Raw genomic sequence first — 17450 nt, 5'->3', positions numbered from 1 at the left:
AAATCACATAGATTATTATTATTTAAAAACAAACATTCACGTAAGAAAGAGGAAACGTGATTCAAATTGCGTTTGAAAAAGATAATTAGTTTTTTTTTAAGGGCCATTTTCTTCTGTTAAATTTAATTGTGTTTGAAAAGATAACACGCTGATAAATTCAGCCTAAAAATCTTTAACTAGATTTTGCCGTGTTGTATGTCAGTATAAGATAGATTCACTTTGTCAGCTCGTAAGAAAAATGACCATCTGTGTACTTGGCAACCAAAAATGCGAGACAGCCCATTGCTTGAAATGCCCTTGTCACCTTATGTAGACCTTTTGGTGTCCTTAGAGCTTTCCTACTCAACTAGGTACTGATAGAATAAAAGCCAATTGACTAGGATTCACGTTAAGATAAGTGGAGTTTAGTGCATGTGCGTTTGTCGTTGGCTTGAAAAGTTTTTTGTTTTGTTTTTTTTGCTTTTTTATTTAACTTATTTTTAATATTATTCATGGATTTCATTACACTTTTCAATACTATTCAGAAATTCAACTATACTATTTTAGCTATCTTTTAGTTTTACTTACCATACTTTCAACGAAAAATTTTAAATTTCAGCTAAATAATTTATTCCCTAACAAACCCTACAAGTAACAGAAAAAATGACCATCATTTTTTTTTTAATGGAAAATGACTATCATTAATTTCATACTAATATAGGACGTATGCTCAATTTGACTTGGCACAAGTGACCGATTAAGAGCTCATTTGGTACATGTATTTAAAAACTGAAAATTGTTATTTAAAAACATTTGTAAAAATACATGTAAATAAAAAAAATATGTAGAAATACGTGTAATGTTTAAAAACTAAAAATAATTGTTTAAAAACACAAACCAAACATCTCTTAATCTATTGCAAATGACTTCAGATTTTGAAACCCATTCTTATCTACGTGTAACACATGGCTGCAAAGTCCATTGGTTTCTTTTAGTGAGTCAAAGAACAGGACAACCAAAAGCGCCATTTTTAGACACAAAAATGAATGCCACTTCCTCTATTAAAGCGAGGCAACCAACAGCCTTTACGTACCAACCCTACATTTGCCGCCTTGAGAGCACACGACTAGCATGTTCCAAATGTTTGATTTAGACTACACAATGCTGGGCACAATAATAGAAAGAAATTTATTGTTCCATAGGGGCAGCCTTTCTGATTTAGACTACACAATGCTGGCTTTTACTTCTCTACTTCATTGACAGCCCAAGGTTAATATTCTTTCTTCCACGCATAAGCACATAAATGCATCACATTCACCAAGTCTTTGACTAGTTCACTAAACAATTTGAGGTAGGAAATTTCTCAGTTTTGGATTAACAATAATAGTGACTAGAATCTAGAGAAGAAATCATTAATTTGTTTCCAAAGTAACATAACAAATGCTTGGAAGCAGGGCATAGCAACTAAAAAATTAAGATTGAACACTGGCTTAGCGATGGCAAATCAGTACAATGGGGCTAGAACAAGGATTCATGATTCCACTGGTGACAGTATTGTAACCGCATCCACTTATATAAGCAAAAACAATTTGTAGTATTTTCCTGGATATATGGTGCATCATCCCTCTCAAGGTCAAGTCAATTTTTTAAGATATCCGAAATGCTAATATTGGATTTGCAACTATTAGTGAATGAATTAGTGGATCATCAAACAGAGATGCCAGAATAGTTGGTGGAGGAGACATCATGACCAGATGAAACCTTTTGTTTCCTGCCATGTCTTCGTCTATCGCCGGCTCCTCCTGGAACTTCTCTTACCCCCTTCCCCTTCATGGCATCTTCTTGTTGTTCCACCTGTCTTCAACACAATTATGAAGAATAATACATCAGCATGCTGCCGATACAAGAACAGTCAGTTTTGATCTTAATATTCACAGACAACTTAGCACAAGTCAAATAAATAATATTGACAAAGAAGTAGAACCGGTTGGCATGTCTAACACTATGTTGCTTGTTGAGTACAAATTTCTAATATAAACCATTCCATGGTCAATGGATGACCGCAAACCAAAAAGAAAAGGTCTAATACATCACGGAGTCCATTGTAATGTTGCTTCAATTTTAAGGTCTAACTTTTACAACAAATCTTAGAAATAATTTTTGCAAAGGCTATCACTAAGAGGGATATTTTTCTTCTATCCACCGATGTACAATTTTATAAAATGCCAAAAGATAAATCAACTATCAGTAAGGTTCATGTTACAAGTGATTGTTCATTTATGTAAGAAATTGAACTGGAAGTTTCAAAATTCTAAAGCACTGTATTCAAATTCCTAATAATCATTATGGTACAAGCCAACACCATTTTTTTTTTTTTTTTGGGTAGCAAAGCAAACACCTAATTGATTCCCAGTCTTGTTAAGGTGAAAATTCTCAGCCATTCATCTCAAAAATTAAGTATTTCAGTCATCCTCTAAGTTTAGACTTTAGAGCTTAGAGCTTCTATAGTTTGTTGATATCATTTCCCAGGGAAATAAAACAAGAAAGAGGTGCACTGTATCGTGCATGCTAGCAAAATTGTGATGAGCCTAAAAATACTGCATTTTTTATAAGCCTTAAATTAATAATTTTTTTAATTTTCACAGGACATGAAAGGATCCAAAAAAAATAAAAAGGAGTCCATTAACTACATAAAGAGTGTACTAACCCCTATACAGAAATTCTGAAAGTTCAAGTTACCCTCCAAATCTGAAATCCCTAAATTCATTTCAGAGGAATTGCGTTTGTTGTTGGAACTAGAAGTTTCACTGGTTGTAGTCTGTGAGCTTGAGCCAAAAGTATCATCGTTCCCTTGAAACAACTCTTCAAACAAGTCCTGCAATTCCTCAAAGGTCTCCTCCCCCTTTTCCTGTAAATTTATCAATCAACATACAATGATAAAGATATCATTAGTTTGTTAATCATTCACATTATCATCATTGTAATTTATCTTCAAATCTTACGGCAACAGCATTACAAAGGTTCCTACAAGTAACATTAGGCAATATTGGGTCACCTTATTCCAACTCCAAAAGTGCATTTCTGTGTGCAACACAAATATTCGATAAGACTAATAGTTTTTGTGCAGAATACCCAAAAAATAAAAATAAAAAGCCCGCAAAACTATCTGATCTTCTCATTTTTATCTTGGATGGATAGAGCTTTTTCACCTTTTGCTTGAAATGCTTTTTGGTGACTTTTCTTCCTTGTACATGTCTTCCATATGGATGACACATGACATTGGAAACAAGAGCACATGAAACAATTTTTTGAAATTCTAAGTAACATTTCTAACTTGATTGCTCAAAATACTTTTTGCATACATTTCTAGACTTTAAAGGAAAATAATTAAAACTTCTATCTTTTAGCCATACAGCATGACAATTTACGAGTCTGAAGTGCCTCACCTCAAAACACAAATTCCTCCTATCTTCCTTTGCCATTTTAAGGATTAATATTTTTTTCCATTGGTCACTGTACCAAGGCTCAAATTCAGTAAATATATTGTAACCCCAAATTCATAGGGGCTCACAAAAAAAAATATCACTAAGGTGTGCTAATCACATCTCATTGAATAAAGGTATGGTGGGCCAATTAGGCTACCAAATCAATAGACCAACACAATGCTTCATAGCCGTAGGTTTGTTAGTAAAACCTACAGTGCAGAAATGAGTTTCCTTGGTCATTAGTCAATCACTTCAATGGCCCCATCATACTCATATCATCTCCCACTTAGAGGTTTTGGGCCTAAAGGAAACTAAAATTAATTTATTGACCAATGACCTTAAATTGGCCCATTTTACAGTCTCTTGATTGGGATTGACTTGTGTTCATGCAACACGGAAGTAACACACGATCATTTTACTTCAAGTCTCGACAAAATAAAAGCCGGTCTTCGATAAGATAGCCAAAAACATAGGATTAGACAAATTTTTTCCGAATTGAGGCACTGCAAAATTTGCCTAACAACCAAGGATAAAGTAAATTATTCTAAAACTTGATACAAAAATTTAACTAAATAAACAAACAAGACTTAAGTTTAAAAAAAAAAAAAAAAAAATGCATAAAGCTTACATTAGATTTTGTCTGGCTCATCATCACTGCCATCTCATTCAGAAAATCACCCATTCCCTGCACGTGATTAATGATAGTAAGTCTATATCAAGTAAAAATCTTATATGCACCGGATGTATAAGACCTTTGTCTCACTGACAAGTAGAGCCTACTTGTCAGTGAGACAAAGGTCTCATACGCCATGCACACGAGAAACTTCTATGTGTTTCCGTTGCATATTTCTTCACCCTCACATTGAAAATAGACCCCACTTGTTAGCAAGACAAAGGTCTCATACGTCATGCACACAAGAAACTTATGTGTGTTTCCGTTGTATACTTCTTTTATGAGGGTGGATCCAAAAGTGAACCCCACTTGGGTCCACCCTCTTGTGAGGGTGAAGAAACATGACGGAAACACACAATAGCTAGTATATGGTGTACTTGGCATATATGCCGGGTCACTTACACACTGGCGGGTCCCACAGCGTGTGGAACCCTGGCAGGCGCACCAGATATCTTCTCAATCATTGAACAATTTCTTTTTTCTTTTTTCTTGAAGCACCAACCAATTACTAAACACAACCATTTTGAAAAAAAAATGCAAATTACCAAACCAACGAAGCTAGAATAAAAGCAACTCCAATGCTTAATACCACCAACAACTAAAACCAAAATTTGTGGCAGACTTACCAAATTACAAGACAAACAAAGCATGCAGAATAGCCAAACCGAGTCCCCCATGGCCAAAACCACAAAAAATGGAAACCCAGTTTATGCATCAAGCTTAACCAATGGAAAATGCCCACGGTGAAGGCTCTGATGTGAAGCAATGATAGGACAGGGCAAGCCCAGCAAAGTTTAACAAAATGATTGGTCCAGAGGAAGAAAAAGTCAAACATATAAGTAGATGCCCACACTTTTTAACCAATCAAGATTCTAAAATTCTGACACGGCCTAAAGGTGCACGTTAGCTTGGTTGTAGAGAATATGAAACTCACATTTTCGTCGTCATCATCACTGTCGTAGACTCCTACATCGTACAGAAACCTTTTGTTCGAGTCAGATAGAACTGTACACAAAGCATAGAAACAACAAGATAGATGTAGCATCTCGTGAATCCAATTATCCAATAAATTATTACCCAACACAGAAAACAAAAAAGTGTAAAAAGAAAAGAAAAGAAAAGAACAATCCCGATTCTTTTGACATTTAATACTACTGTACTAGTATTTCATTGTTTAATATTTTCAGTAAAATAATCATAACAATGGTAAAGCAGACTTAATTACCAGAATAGGCTTGTTGGATGGCCTGGAATTTTTGCTTAGCTTCTTCCACGAACTTTGAATTCCCTGATGCTGAACAACGATCTGGGTGCCATCTCTATCCCAACAACAACAAAAAATACTGTTTCTTACTACAAATTATCTCAATTCCTAGGAAACGATTTCCCAGGAAAAACCCATATGTAAAATCCACTTATTTATTGCAAAACTATGGAAAAGAAAGTAATTTTCAATAATTTAGAAGGAACCCAGATGTTCGTTTGAGCAATTAAGCTCAAAAAGACTGATTTTAAGACATGTTTTTGAGATTCAAAGAAGACCCTTTTAAATTTTGATTGAATTGTCCAAAGAAAAAACAAAGGCTGAAAAAAAAAATGGTTAAGAACAGGTTTACAATTCTAACCAGTGCAAGTTTCTTATAAGCATTTCTGAGCTCCGAAGCAGTGCATTCCTTTTCCAACCCCAACACTGCATACAAATCATCATTGCTTTTCTCTTCTCCATTTGCCATTCTTTCAAACACCAAACCAACACACAAACAAACACAAAAAATCTCAAAAAAACACAATACCGGCCAGCAACTAAACCAAGACACGGTTTTTCTTGTCGACAAATTTTTGACACAACTTATTGTGGCCTATAACATATATATATGATATATGATATCTATCACAAAACTTGGATTATATGTTTTGTGAATTGGAACACGGAACCTTAGCATTTGTTTTCCGTGGCAAAGAAGGGGAAGGAGAGAAAAGAAAAGAAAAAAATTGTGGGAGAGATCACACACAATATAACCTCTCCCCCTAAATGCTAAAGCTCAAGAGAACACTCCAGAAGTCGGACCAAGTTATATAGTTTTAATAAAACTTTATATTATAATTGTTTATTTTTTCAACTTTTGTAGATGCCAAGGTATTTAATTATTTTATTATATTATAATAAAATGTAATAGATTGTGTTCTTATTATATGTTGACTAAGAGATAAAGGAATGGGTGATGATGAGCGGTTGAGATTGAATGGAGGTGGTAGATATTTTATCAGATTGAGTCTCCAGAAAGTTCTGTTTTCACTGTTAAGTCTTTTTTGACGGCAACACTTTGAGGGAGATGAGATTTCAGATTTGGGTCCCACACTCCCACTGGTAACTTGGGACATCACTTGGGTAATTGGAAATAAAAAAAATGGTGTAGGGTCCACACTCCACAGTTAGAAAAGAGGCACCCATTTTTTAGGAAATTTACTGAACTGCCATTCCATTTTTGGAGTAAGATAAAATAAAAAAATTGTCCCAATTGGCAAGTTGTTTCTAAATTACTAACTACTACCATTTACAGCTAAGTTTTCCTTTTGTGTTGGACAGGAATATATTGGCCTTCTTTAATATATAAATTACATTATCATAGATTGGTCACAAATCATGTGTGTCACAGTGTCAGTGTGTATTTATAATTTAACTAAACCTTTTTTTGGGGGGGACTAAAACAAATTCATATGTATAATAATTTTAGAGTACTGAATCTATGACCAATTATTTTAGGAAAGTTGTCTAGTGAAAAAATCGGAATTAGTATCCACTAGTGTGTGTATACCATCTGCAAAAATTTTATCTATGCAATTTATTTAAGGTTAGTTTTTTTTTTTTTTTTTTTTTTAAAAACCAGACCCGTTAGATTCCAAGCATAAAAATACAACTTGTATCAATTATGCATTTATTGATTATGATTTATTTATTTATTTATGGGTGATAAAAACGTTGCATTAAAGGAAAATATGTAGTACTAGTAAAAGATAGTTGAGTATTGTCAAAAGCTAGCAAGTAAATTACCGTAGGCCATGGGCTGTAATTCAAAATAATACAAGTAAATTGAGAGAGGGGAGAATGTTTAGGTATTGAATCAGCATATTGGTTTGCTTCTCTAACCCTTGTTAGAGAGTCTCACGAGAAAAATGCAGGTTCCTACAATTAGAAATGAGAGGTAAGAGAGGTTCTAACATAAGGTTAGAGAGAAGACTAACAATGCATTTTTCATCAAGCTCAATGTGAAGGTGCTACAATTGAAGATCCAGTGGTGGAATGAGCCTTTACTTAAAGACCTCCTTTGACTACATGCCGCGGGATACCAATGGAGGAACTCTCAGTGTCTAGTTATACCAACCAATAGGGGTTTTGGTCCGAATGTTTAATAGGAAGAAGGGACTAGGTAAAGCATGGTAGAGCGTTAATGACTAGGTATATTCATTACTAAGAGCAATCAGAGCGAGGTTCTTAAAATATATATAACTTTTAACAACTCAAAATTTTATTTTTATTTATTTTAAAAACCTACTTAATAATTCACCCAACATCAAATTTTCTATTTTAATATACAACACAACAAAATAAAATAATATAATAAAATAATATATCCCAAAAAAAGAAAAAGAAAAAGAAAAAAAAGCCACATCCAGCTGCCCACAAATCTGCAACCTTAATAAATCAAAACCCCACCAGCTAACCTGCAAAGGAAAAAGCCACATCTAGCCACCCAAAACCACCATTACTGCCACCCACAACCTACAAATTGGAACCCCACCACCCAAAACCAAGTCTCAAACCCACCAACCAAAACAAAATTACAAACCCACCAAATTAACCCCAAATCAAAACCCCCTGTACATTACCATACATAACCCCAAATTAATCTTAAAAATTCTTCTTCTTTTCTTTTCTTTATGAATCAAAACAGAGAAACAGAGGAAAAAAAAAGTGAGAGAGGGATGAGGGGCTTGGCAGCATGGGTCAGGGAAGAGAGGCTAAGGGAGGTTGGGACTTAGGCAATGCTAGGATTGTTTAGTCTTGGTAGCGTGGGTGATAGCAGGGGAGAAGCAATAGAAAATGACTGTCGACTTGGGCTTATAATGGGGGTGGTATTCAGCGAGATCTCTTCTTCTCGGTGGCTTCAAGTGGCGATGAAGAAAAGGTGGCTGTGAGAGAGAGAGAGAGAGAGAGAGAGAGAGAGAGAGAGAGAGAGAGAGAGAGAGAGAGAGAGAGAACGTGAGGTTTGTGATCATAGTTTTAAAAACCAGACCGAACCGGCCAGTCCAATTGGTTCAACCGGGAACCGGCCTTCAATCCGGTCCGATTATGGTATAAAACCGAAAATGACCTAAAAACCGATAAATAGTAAAAACCGGCCGGTTCAACCTGAGAACCGGAAACTGGCGCGGTCAAACTGGTTTTGCTCCTCAAACTAATCTACGTCGTTTTTAAGTTTTTTGCTCCTCAAAACAACGTCGTTTTTTCTGCTCCTCAAAACTAACCTAAAGTCCTCACTGACTCACTCTTCTCATCAGCCATCTCACTCTTACCTCACGATTCATGCCTCCTCTTCTCATCTGCCTCACTCTCTCACTCACCTCAAGTTTTCAAGGCCGCTCAACTCAACTCAATCTCTCTCTAGTCTCTACTCTCTACCTCACTCTGTTCTCTCTGCCTCACGCACAGCGGCACAACGGCACGCCCTCGCCTTTTGAGCTCACTCCTAGTCTGCTCTACCCACAAACCATTTCAACTACCCACCCAAAACCCACAACTCAGCCACCACCAAGACTCACAAAACATCCCAACCATCCACCACAACCCACAAACCCAGCCACCCATGACCCATAAACCATCCAAAAACCCAAATCGATAAAGCTACACAACAATAAAGGAAAAAAAAATCCAGAACTGAGATTAAAAGAATGAATCAACGATGGTGGAGGTGGCCAAGAAACAGTGGGGCCGACGACGATGGAGGATAACGAAAAGAAAAAAGAAAAAAAAAACTCAGTGGATCGGTGATGAATGGCGCCGATGGCGGTGGAGATGCAATGGTGATGAGGGGCGCCGATGAGTGGATCGGTGGTCGGTGATGAATGGCGCCGATGAGTGGATCGATGGCCGGTGATGAGTGGCATCTGGGAATGGATCGGAGGCTGGAGGTTTGGTTTGTGGAAGGGAAACTTTTTTTTTTTTTTGAGAAAGCACAGTGTCGAGAGAATAGGGAGAGATGAGTGACTGAGTGATTTTGTAAAATATTTTACTGTTTTTACACCTGTTTGACTTTTACACACACTTGTTAATATATATATTTTTATATATAATTTAAAAATTATTAATTATTTATATAATTTAAATAAATAATAATTAAATTATTTATGACGTCATCGGTTCGACCATCGGTCGAACCTCGGTCCGACCAGAAAACCAGTAATTAGCTCCTTGACTGGTTCTTTCATCGTACCGGTTTTTAAAACCATGTCTATGATCTACTGATCTGAGAGAGAGAGAGGGAGAAAGGGGTGAATAAAAAATAATAAAAAGTGAGTAGCAACTAGCTACAGTGTGTTGCTAGTAGTAGCAACTTACTTACTGTAGCCAGTTGCAAAAAAAATTTAACTTTAGTACCTTTATTGTAGGGTCTGTTTTTTTTTTTTTTTTTTGGTTGAGGTGATAAAATAACTTTAAAGTTATTTTAGTGTCTTTAGAGCATCAGCATCAAAGAATGTTATCCTATTCTATTTTACCATCTCAAAAAATCACTTTATTACTTATACCATACCATTTTACAATACCTCCCACATCCCAAAACTCTATTTTTATTAAAATATTATTTTTTAATCTTTCTTTATTATTTTTTTTCTAACCGTAACTTTTGGTTTTCCTGGGCTTTTCCAAACCCATCACCACACACACACAGCCACACACACACACAAACACAAACCATCAAACCTTAAACAGAGCCACACACACACAATCCATCAAACCAGTTGGAGCCAATAATCAACCCAGAAAAACCTAGCCGTCAAAAATACCTAGAAAACGCCGATGATCAACCCAGAAAAACCCAGCGGAACAAAAACCCAAGCCACCACTGCCCACTGCTCACCAAAATCCCACCGGAACAAAAACCCATATTATAAAAAAATAAATAAATAAATAAATAAAAACCCATCGGAAACCCAAAAGAACCAGCCAACCATGCAGTGACCCATGCCGATCTCGCCATGACCTCGCCGAATCCAAACATTGGCGATCTTCGACGACCAACTACCCACTTCAACCACAACCCAAACACCGAACCCAACCACGACCAACGACCCAAACACCGAACCTAACCACGACCCACGACCCACTTCAGCCATACCCACCTCTTCCTTTAAGAACCGATCACAGCAAAAAAAAAAAAACCCCAGATTAACCCGATCAAAACCCAGACACCACCGCTGCTAGATCAATGTTTCCTCTATCGTTGATCAACCCAGATCAACCACCAAAATCCCACCGGAACAAAAACCCAGACATCGCTGATCAACCCCGATCACAACAGGGAAAAAAAAAAAAAAACCCATATCAACCCCGATCAAAACCCAAACACCGCCACCACTGCCGCCGCTAGATCAACGTTTCCTACATCGTTGATCAACCCAGACCAACGTTTCCTCCACTGTGATGTTGGGAGGAGGATGATGTTTTTGGGTCTAAAGAGAGGAGAAAGCAGATGAGAAAGAGAGAAGGAAGAGAGAGAAGATAACAGAAATAATGAGGGAGGAGAGAGAGATTTTAGGGGACTTAAAATATTATTATTATTATTTTTACAATACTTGCCTTTAGCATTCTCTGATGCAGTGGGTTTTGAAGTTTAAAATGCTAAATACATCTTACATATAGCATTAGCATTCTTCAATGCTAATGCTCTTATTGTGAAATACTCATAAGGAGTGAGATGTAGTAAAGGGTTATTTGTAGTTAGATCAAATTTAAGTAGCCTTTTTAATAAATTAACTAGTATGGAAAATGATAAATTGGCTAGTGGTGTACGTGAAGTCGGTATTTGTTATTGATAGGCTAACTACTAACCGAATTGTTTCTCCCTCGTTATCCCTATTATGCTAGATTGTGGGAAATGTTGAACATGGAATGACAAGTGATTAGTGAATCTCCAACATGTATATCATGAAGCAAATTAACGTGCAGATGTTTGGCAAAAAAGGGTAGCAATCAACATGAACATCTTTGTGTCTCATCTTTTGGAATGGAACTAATGGCCTATTTGGAAGTTAAAAAAAATGAGGGGGAGTAAAGTAAAGTAAAGTGAGGGAGAGTAGTTCAATTACCTTGTTTAAAAGTTTTTTAAGGAAGGAGGGGGAGCGGTTTCAACTATCTTTAACCCCTCATTTTTAATTCCCCCAAATAGAGATTTGAAGGGAGAGTAGAGTAGATAAATTATTGACCAAATGAATTCCCTAATTTACCATTTCTTAATTAACAAAATTACAAACATATAATCTTTGTTTGTTTAATGAGAAAATAAATAATTTAATGCTAAAATTTTAGAAATTCAGAACCGGAAAAGCCACAAAAACAAACACTTTTCTGTTTCAAAAGTGTAACTGTAAGTTTTATTTTCTAACAAACAAAATACACAATACTCAAATTTAAATTCCTTTCCCTTTTCCTCCATTTTCAAAGCACCCAAATAGAAATTAAAGCCACAAAATTTTTCTCAAAATCTCACAGCTGTAACCCGAAAAAAGCATAAGAAATTAGACGTTGCCGAGTCGTAGGTCATCGACGATGACATCCAAAGGTCTACGTCGCTCGCGGCAATCAGGATTGAGCTTAGATACTCAAGCTCGATCGGGCCTCGAGTCACTTCGTCGCCGATGAAGCGTGACGACGACTCTTCCCCTCTGATTCCAAAGAACTATCCCGACGACGACGAGGATCGCGATCGACATTCCTCCAAAGATCGCGACTGTCCGTTTTCTTGGTACAATTTCCATTCCTAGTGCCCCCTCTTCGGCAATGATTCTAGGGTTTCTCCCTACAACTCCAGGATCTCGCTTTTTTTTTTTTTTTTTCCCCCTCAACTTGTGCCTGTGTTTGGTTGCCCAGAAAATGTGGAAAAGAAATGGGAATTTGGATTTTGGTTGGAGTTTTAAAAAACCTACTAAATTTGACACTGTTTAGTATTTATTAATACTATTATAAACGATTTGTTTTCAAACATTCAGAGAACAGGTCAATTTTGACTGATTTTTACTCTTTTTTTAGTTTTTAGGTATATACTTTATTTTTTTTTTCTCCAAAAAAAAAAAAAAAATCACTAACATATTCTAAGATTTGGATGAATGATAATCAGGTTCAAGACTTTACAAAACTGATAAATTAATCATAGACCAATGTTGTAAGTCCATTTTCAAATAGGGGTAAATTTGTTTATTTAAATCATTTTCTCTCCTCTCCATCCTAATTTTTAAAACATCCAAATAAGAAGAAGGGCTAATTACTCCCTTCCTCCTTACTAATTTTAAAAATATCCACTCTCCTCTACTCTTCTCTCCTCTCCTCTACTCTTCTCTCCTCTCCTCCCTCTCTAAACTTCCAAACAGGCCATAAATCCGAATGTACAGTGGCGGAGCCACACACAAAGGTGGGGGGGCCAAGGCCCCCCCAAAATTTAAAAAAATTAATTTATAGTATGTATATTATTTACATTTTAAAAAATGTAGCATGTAAAAATTGAGGTTGGCCCTCCCAAATTTTGAGTTATTTCAATGGTGCTTTTAAAAAAAGAGAAATTATATTAAAATCATATAATTTAAGAGGTTTGACAAATTAAACTATGCAGAAAATGATAAATTTTTGTACGTGTCTAATAGAAGAAATACATGACTTTTATATACTCATTAAAATTTAGAAAATGATAAATTCTCTTAGTAAATTAATTTACATACATGTGTGTGTAGAGGTTTGTCTTAACTAATATATTAGCATCACAATTTGGCCCCCCCAAACCAAAATTTCTGGCTCCGCCCCTGCGAATGTACACTAAATGTAGCTTAAATTGCTGTTAGTTGCTCCTTAGTTAAATAAATTATACTTTTCATAAAATAAAATAAAATAAAAGAGAGAGTGTATTGGGGAGATAACACTTTGATAAGCCTTCAATTGAATAGTTAATTAACAAATATGAGTACTACTTGATCCAAAAGGTTTAAACTTATAAGTTTGGGCCCAAATATGTTATATTAAACCTTCACTTTTGTCATTTTTATGCAATATGAGACTTCACTCATATGTTTATACCCAACATTATATATCTCCCATTTCGTGTGAGTTTTTGCCTTTTCGTGATTTTTGATAAGTCCTACTACCACCCCCTTGCTTTCTGGCTTTTTTCCTTCATCAATGTGTCATCCATGGACTTCTCATACATCATCCATGGAAATCACATGTCAGCCTAACTCACACTTTCATGTCCATGGGAGCCCCATGTCACAGAATGATTTAGCGCACCATTAGCAACACTCCTTTGTTGAGTATTTTTCCAAGATCATTACAAATTCTTGAAAACTAGCCCACACTTCCATGTTCATGGGAACTGCATGCCACAAAGTGACTTAGCACACCATTAGCAATACTCTCTTGTTGGGGAGATAACATCTTTGGGAGCATCTAGTTAAGTAGTTAATATAATATATAAAGATAACACCACTTAATCCAAAAAGCTTAAACTTATGAGTTTTGACCGAACTATGTTATATAAATCAGTCCTTCTTGAATTTTCTATTAATATGAGACATCACTTGCACGTAAAGTGTAAAAAAAAAAAAAAAAACGTTTAAACATAAACATAATTGGGCCAAGGCAATTAAGCTACTCAAAAGTAACTTTCATCTAACACAACTCAGCGCAATCTCAACCTATAAATTTGGGTATGCACAGATTCACTTTGCGTGGGAGAGCTTTCATCTTACTATTGAGCTTTATTTAATATTTATTAGTGACAACAACTATTTTAGGTCATAACTATCGTCTCTCTCTGGCAACCTTAAATTTCGTACTTTTTGTCTCCATAGGCATCAAATCAATTGTTTATTGACGATTTTGTTGTTTACAATTCCGTCTCCCCCAATTTCTGAATGATTAATTTATTAATATTTTCTCTAACTTCCGCAAAGTGATTTAAGTTTTTGTTCCACATTTTCTTCCCCTGCTGTAGCTCCGAGAAAAAGACTTCTTTCCAAGCCAACATATTAAAATCTAAGCTTACAACACTACGAGGTCATTTAATTCAGTTGAACTACTATAAAGTATGAACAACAATGGGTTGGTTTTGTGAACCATTTAGAAGAACATTTTGGGCTGTTTCTCAAAAAAAAAAAAAAAAAAAGAAGAACATTTTGGGCCATAAAACCATATATATTCTCACAGTTAAGAATAATACTGTAGTTAAATGATTAAATTAATTATTTTTAAATAATTTAAAATTTTAAGATTAGTAGTAATAATTTATTATGTTATCAGAGCAATTGTTCTTAAGTTTAAATCTAATTTTCTTTTTATCTCTTATTTAAAATGTTAAAAATTATACATATTAGACTTCATTTATTAAAATGAAGTTTTTGAAGGAGAGTGTTATAATAAAAATAAAATAATTAAATTTATTATTTCTTAACTGTTTAAACTTTGTGACTATTGATAATCTATAGTGTTTTTGAAATAACAAACACGAAAAAAGTGCAAGTTTGGAACCATACCTAAGCAAAAATTGTGGTTGATGATGAATGAGAACCTTAGAGGGGTGAATAAATTTTGGTTTTGTAGCTTTAGAATATTAGAATCAATGGGCTTAGCTTAGTGATCATCTACTATAGTCAGTGACTCAGTTAGCACTTAGCACATCCATGTTTGGGATCATCAGGATCTGTGCAATTGAACCATTAATGGAAATAATGGCTTGGAGACGAATTCATATGTGACAAACTCGCAAATGGTCCACTTTGGCTCAAAATGTCCACGTGATATTCAGCCATGTGGGATTGGAATTTGGAAGGCCCTGGAAAATCTGTGCTTCTTTTAAGTAGTATACCCTCTAACTACCCACTCAATTAATTGGAAAAGTAGGGATAGTGACCTACAAGCTATTGTATGTATGGAGAGATAGACATATCATTCATAGAAGATTTTTTTTTTTTTTTTTTTTTAAAGAATTCATAGAAGAAATTAATTGCACATCATCAGGGTCCAATAATTTGCATCTTGTTTAGCAAGCTTGTTATCACCAACCTTCCATCATGTTCCTATGGAAAAAGATGTGCCACTACCATTTAAATTGGAAATCATGCATGGGTGAATAATAAGTCATATTCATGGACCCCCCCCCCCCCCAAAAAAAAAAAATGTTATATTCACTTAAGCAATAACATGTATCTAACTTTGGTGTTTAATTTTCAGGCTTAAGGGGTAACAGATCAGGATTAGGATTCTTAAGGTATAGCGTCACGAGTTTATTTGGTTTTATTTATTTATTTATTTATATAAATATACCGATTGGAGCAAATAAGAAAGAAAATTTTTTACTTTGCAGAATATATATATATATATATATATATTTATTTATTTTAAAGAAGTTAATTTTGAAACTCGAATTTATAACCTATTATTTTAAGTTCATTGGTTGAAAGGCGCAATTTCTATGCTTACCTTTTTAATTGGTAATAAAAAAATTGTATATATTATAAGGAATGCTAACGAATGCCCTATTAGTTGATAATTCATTTAAAGAAAGTTTTTATAGGGAAAAAAAATTAATATTTTGACAATTTTTTTTATTTCCTATAAAAACGGCGTCAAAACTTTCTTAAAATAGATTGTTAACCAATGTTCTAAAGAGTACTCGTTAACGTGAATCTATATTATATAACAGAAAGGTCATTATAGTTTGAAAATATTTTAGTTATAATGACCAACTTTCAAATATATATATTAAAAAAAAAAAACAAAAAAAACAAAACAAACAAACAAAGGGGGAAAAGAATAGGGTTTGGGGCGGTGCAGTTAAGTTCTTATTTCAAACAAAAGATTCCCATTAGCTAACACACGCAACATTTCATTTTCGGCTCATGGGTGATGACCCTTTCTGGAGAAACATATTTTGCAGGCTGTGCTTCAAACTTCAAGAATGACACATGGGTGATGGGCAGGGAATGAGCGAGTAAAGGAGGTTGATACTTTGTATTTGGAACTTGGAACTCATTTGTCCACGTCGTTCATCGATTCCATGCATCTAAGATTTTGTAACCCGAAAAGTCCAAAGACAAGCTGGCTAGTTGGACCTTAGGAGAGTCCTTCAGTAGTCTTCTACAAGCTCCATATATTCTAGAGTATATCATGCATGGGGCTCTGTTATATCAAATAAAGTATCCAAAGAAATTGATCCAGCGAATCCAAATTTCCTTTGGGGCTCTACCTTAGGGGAAAAAAATCGAGCAAGGAAACTCCGTTCTGTAAAATACAAAAAAGTCCAAAGATACATGCTTTCACAATTATTACACATGTTAAGCGGTTATTGGAAAATTTTTCACAAAATAATAATAGTGGTTCTCATATGTAAGCAAGCAGTGGAATCCATTCACAAAATGACAAATGTGCAAGTTTTATCAAAGTTTGTGCCTAAATGTGATCAAAATGGCTGTATACTACTGCTTTATAAAATATTTAACAATATACTCATATTTGTGAAATATTTAACAATTTTTTATATTTTTTGAACTTAAGTTTGCCATATAACTTGAATTTTTTTTTTTGAAAAAATAGCTTTCAAATTTGCCATGCCATTTTTTATGGAACTCAAGTTCTGTAAAAAATTTTCCATAAACTTGAGTTTTAAAAAAGTAATAGATCCCAAATTATTTCACAAATAGTGATAGATCCATACATATTTTACCAAATAGTGGAACTTGGCCATTTTGGCCGCCATATGTGTCCATATAAGAATACTTTTTTTTTTTTTTTTAACATACATTTGTCATAATTAGTATTTGTCAGCTGGATTGATTTTTATTAGTACTAGTAGTGGTTTCCACGTAGTAAGTGATGTAATTCAATCACGAATCCACAAATATGCAAATTATGTCAAAGACTGTTACAAAATATTTGTCCCTAAAAGAACAACGTAAAATGGGATAATGTCACTCTTCCAAGAGGCTATAGAGGTTTAGAATAATGAGAAACCTTGCCCTTAGCAAAACTCAATTGGATATTGCTCACTGAAAAA

The 17450-nt window shown here is 34.8% G+C and overlaps 1 protein-coding gene across 2 annotated transcripts; it reads right to left on the bottom strand.

Moving 5' to 3' along the window:
- Positions 1-1271: 1271 nt before the first annotated feature.
- On the bottom strand, positions 1272-6242 carry LOC115989601 (chaperone protein DnaJ-like). 2 transcript variants are annotated; one of them, XM_031113376.1, is made up of 6 exons: positions 5763-6242; positions 5363-5456; positions 5072-5142; positions 4093-4149; positions 2687-2887; positions 1272-1837 (listed from the first exon to the last, which is right to left on the bottom strand). In XM_031113376.1, exons 1-6 carry the CDS (start codon positions 5868-5870, stop codon positions 1766-1768), a joined length of 603 nt encoding a protein of 200 aa, XP_030969236.1. In that variant the 5' UTR covers positions 5871-6242; the 3' UTR covers positions 1272-1765. The 2 variants fall into 2 exon arrangements, with proteins under 2 accessions (XP_030969236.1, XP_030969235.1); XM_031113375.1 differs by having other exon boundaries at positions 1272-1833.
- Between the last annotated feature and the right edge of the window lie 11208 nt (positions 6243-17450).

This window comes from Quercus lobata, chromosome 5 (genome assembly GCF_001633185.2).
Source record: "Quercus lobata isolate SW786 chromosome 5, ValleyOak3.0 Primary Assembly, whole genome shotgun sequence".
In the NCBI taxonomy this organism is placed as follows: domain Eukaryota; kingdom Viridiplantae; phylum Streptophyta; class Magnoliopsida; order Fagales; family Fagaceae; genus Quercus; species Quercus lobata.
This window is presented reverse-complemented; position numbering and strand designations above follow the sequence as displayed.

Excerpts from the sequence above, each read along its gene's own strand:
- LOC115989601 (XM_031113375.1), bottom strand. The coding sequence starts at position 5,870 with ATGGCAAATGGAGAAGAGAAAAGCAATGATGATTTGTATGCAGTGTTG. Across the intron at positions 5,143-5,362 it reads CATCCAACAAGCCTATTCTG|TTCTATCTGACTCGAACAAA; the intron begins GTAATTAAGTCT and ends CTTTGTGTACAG. Across the intron at positions 1,834-2,686 it reads TTCAGAATTTCTGTATAGGG|GTGGAACAACAAGAAGATGC; the intron begins GTTAGTACACTC and ends TGTTGAAGACAG.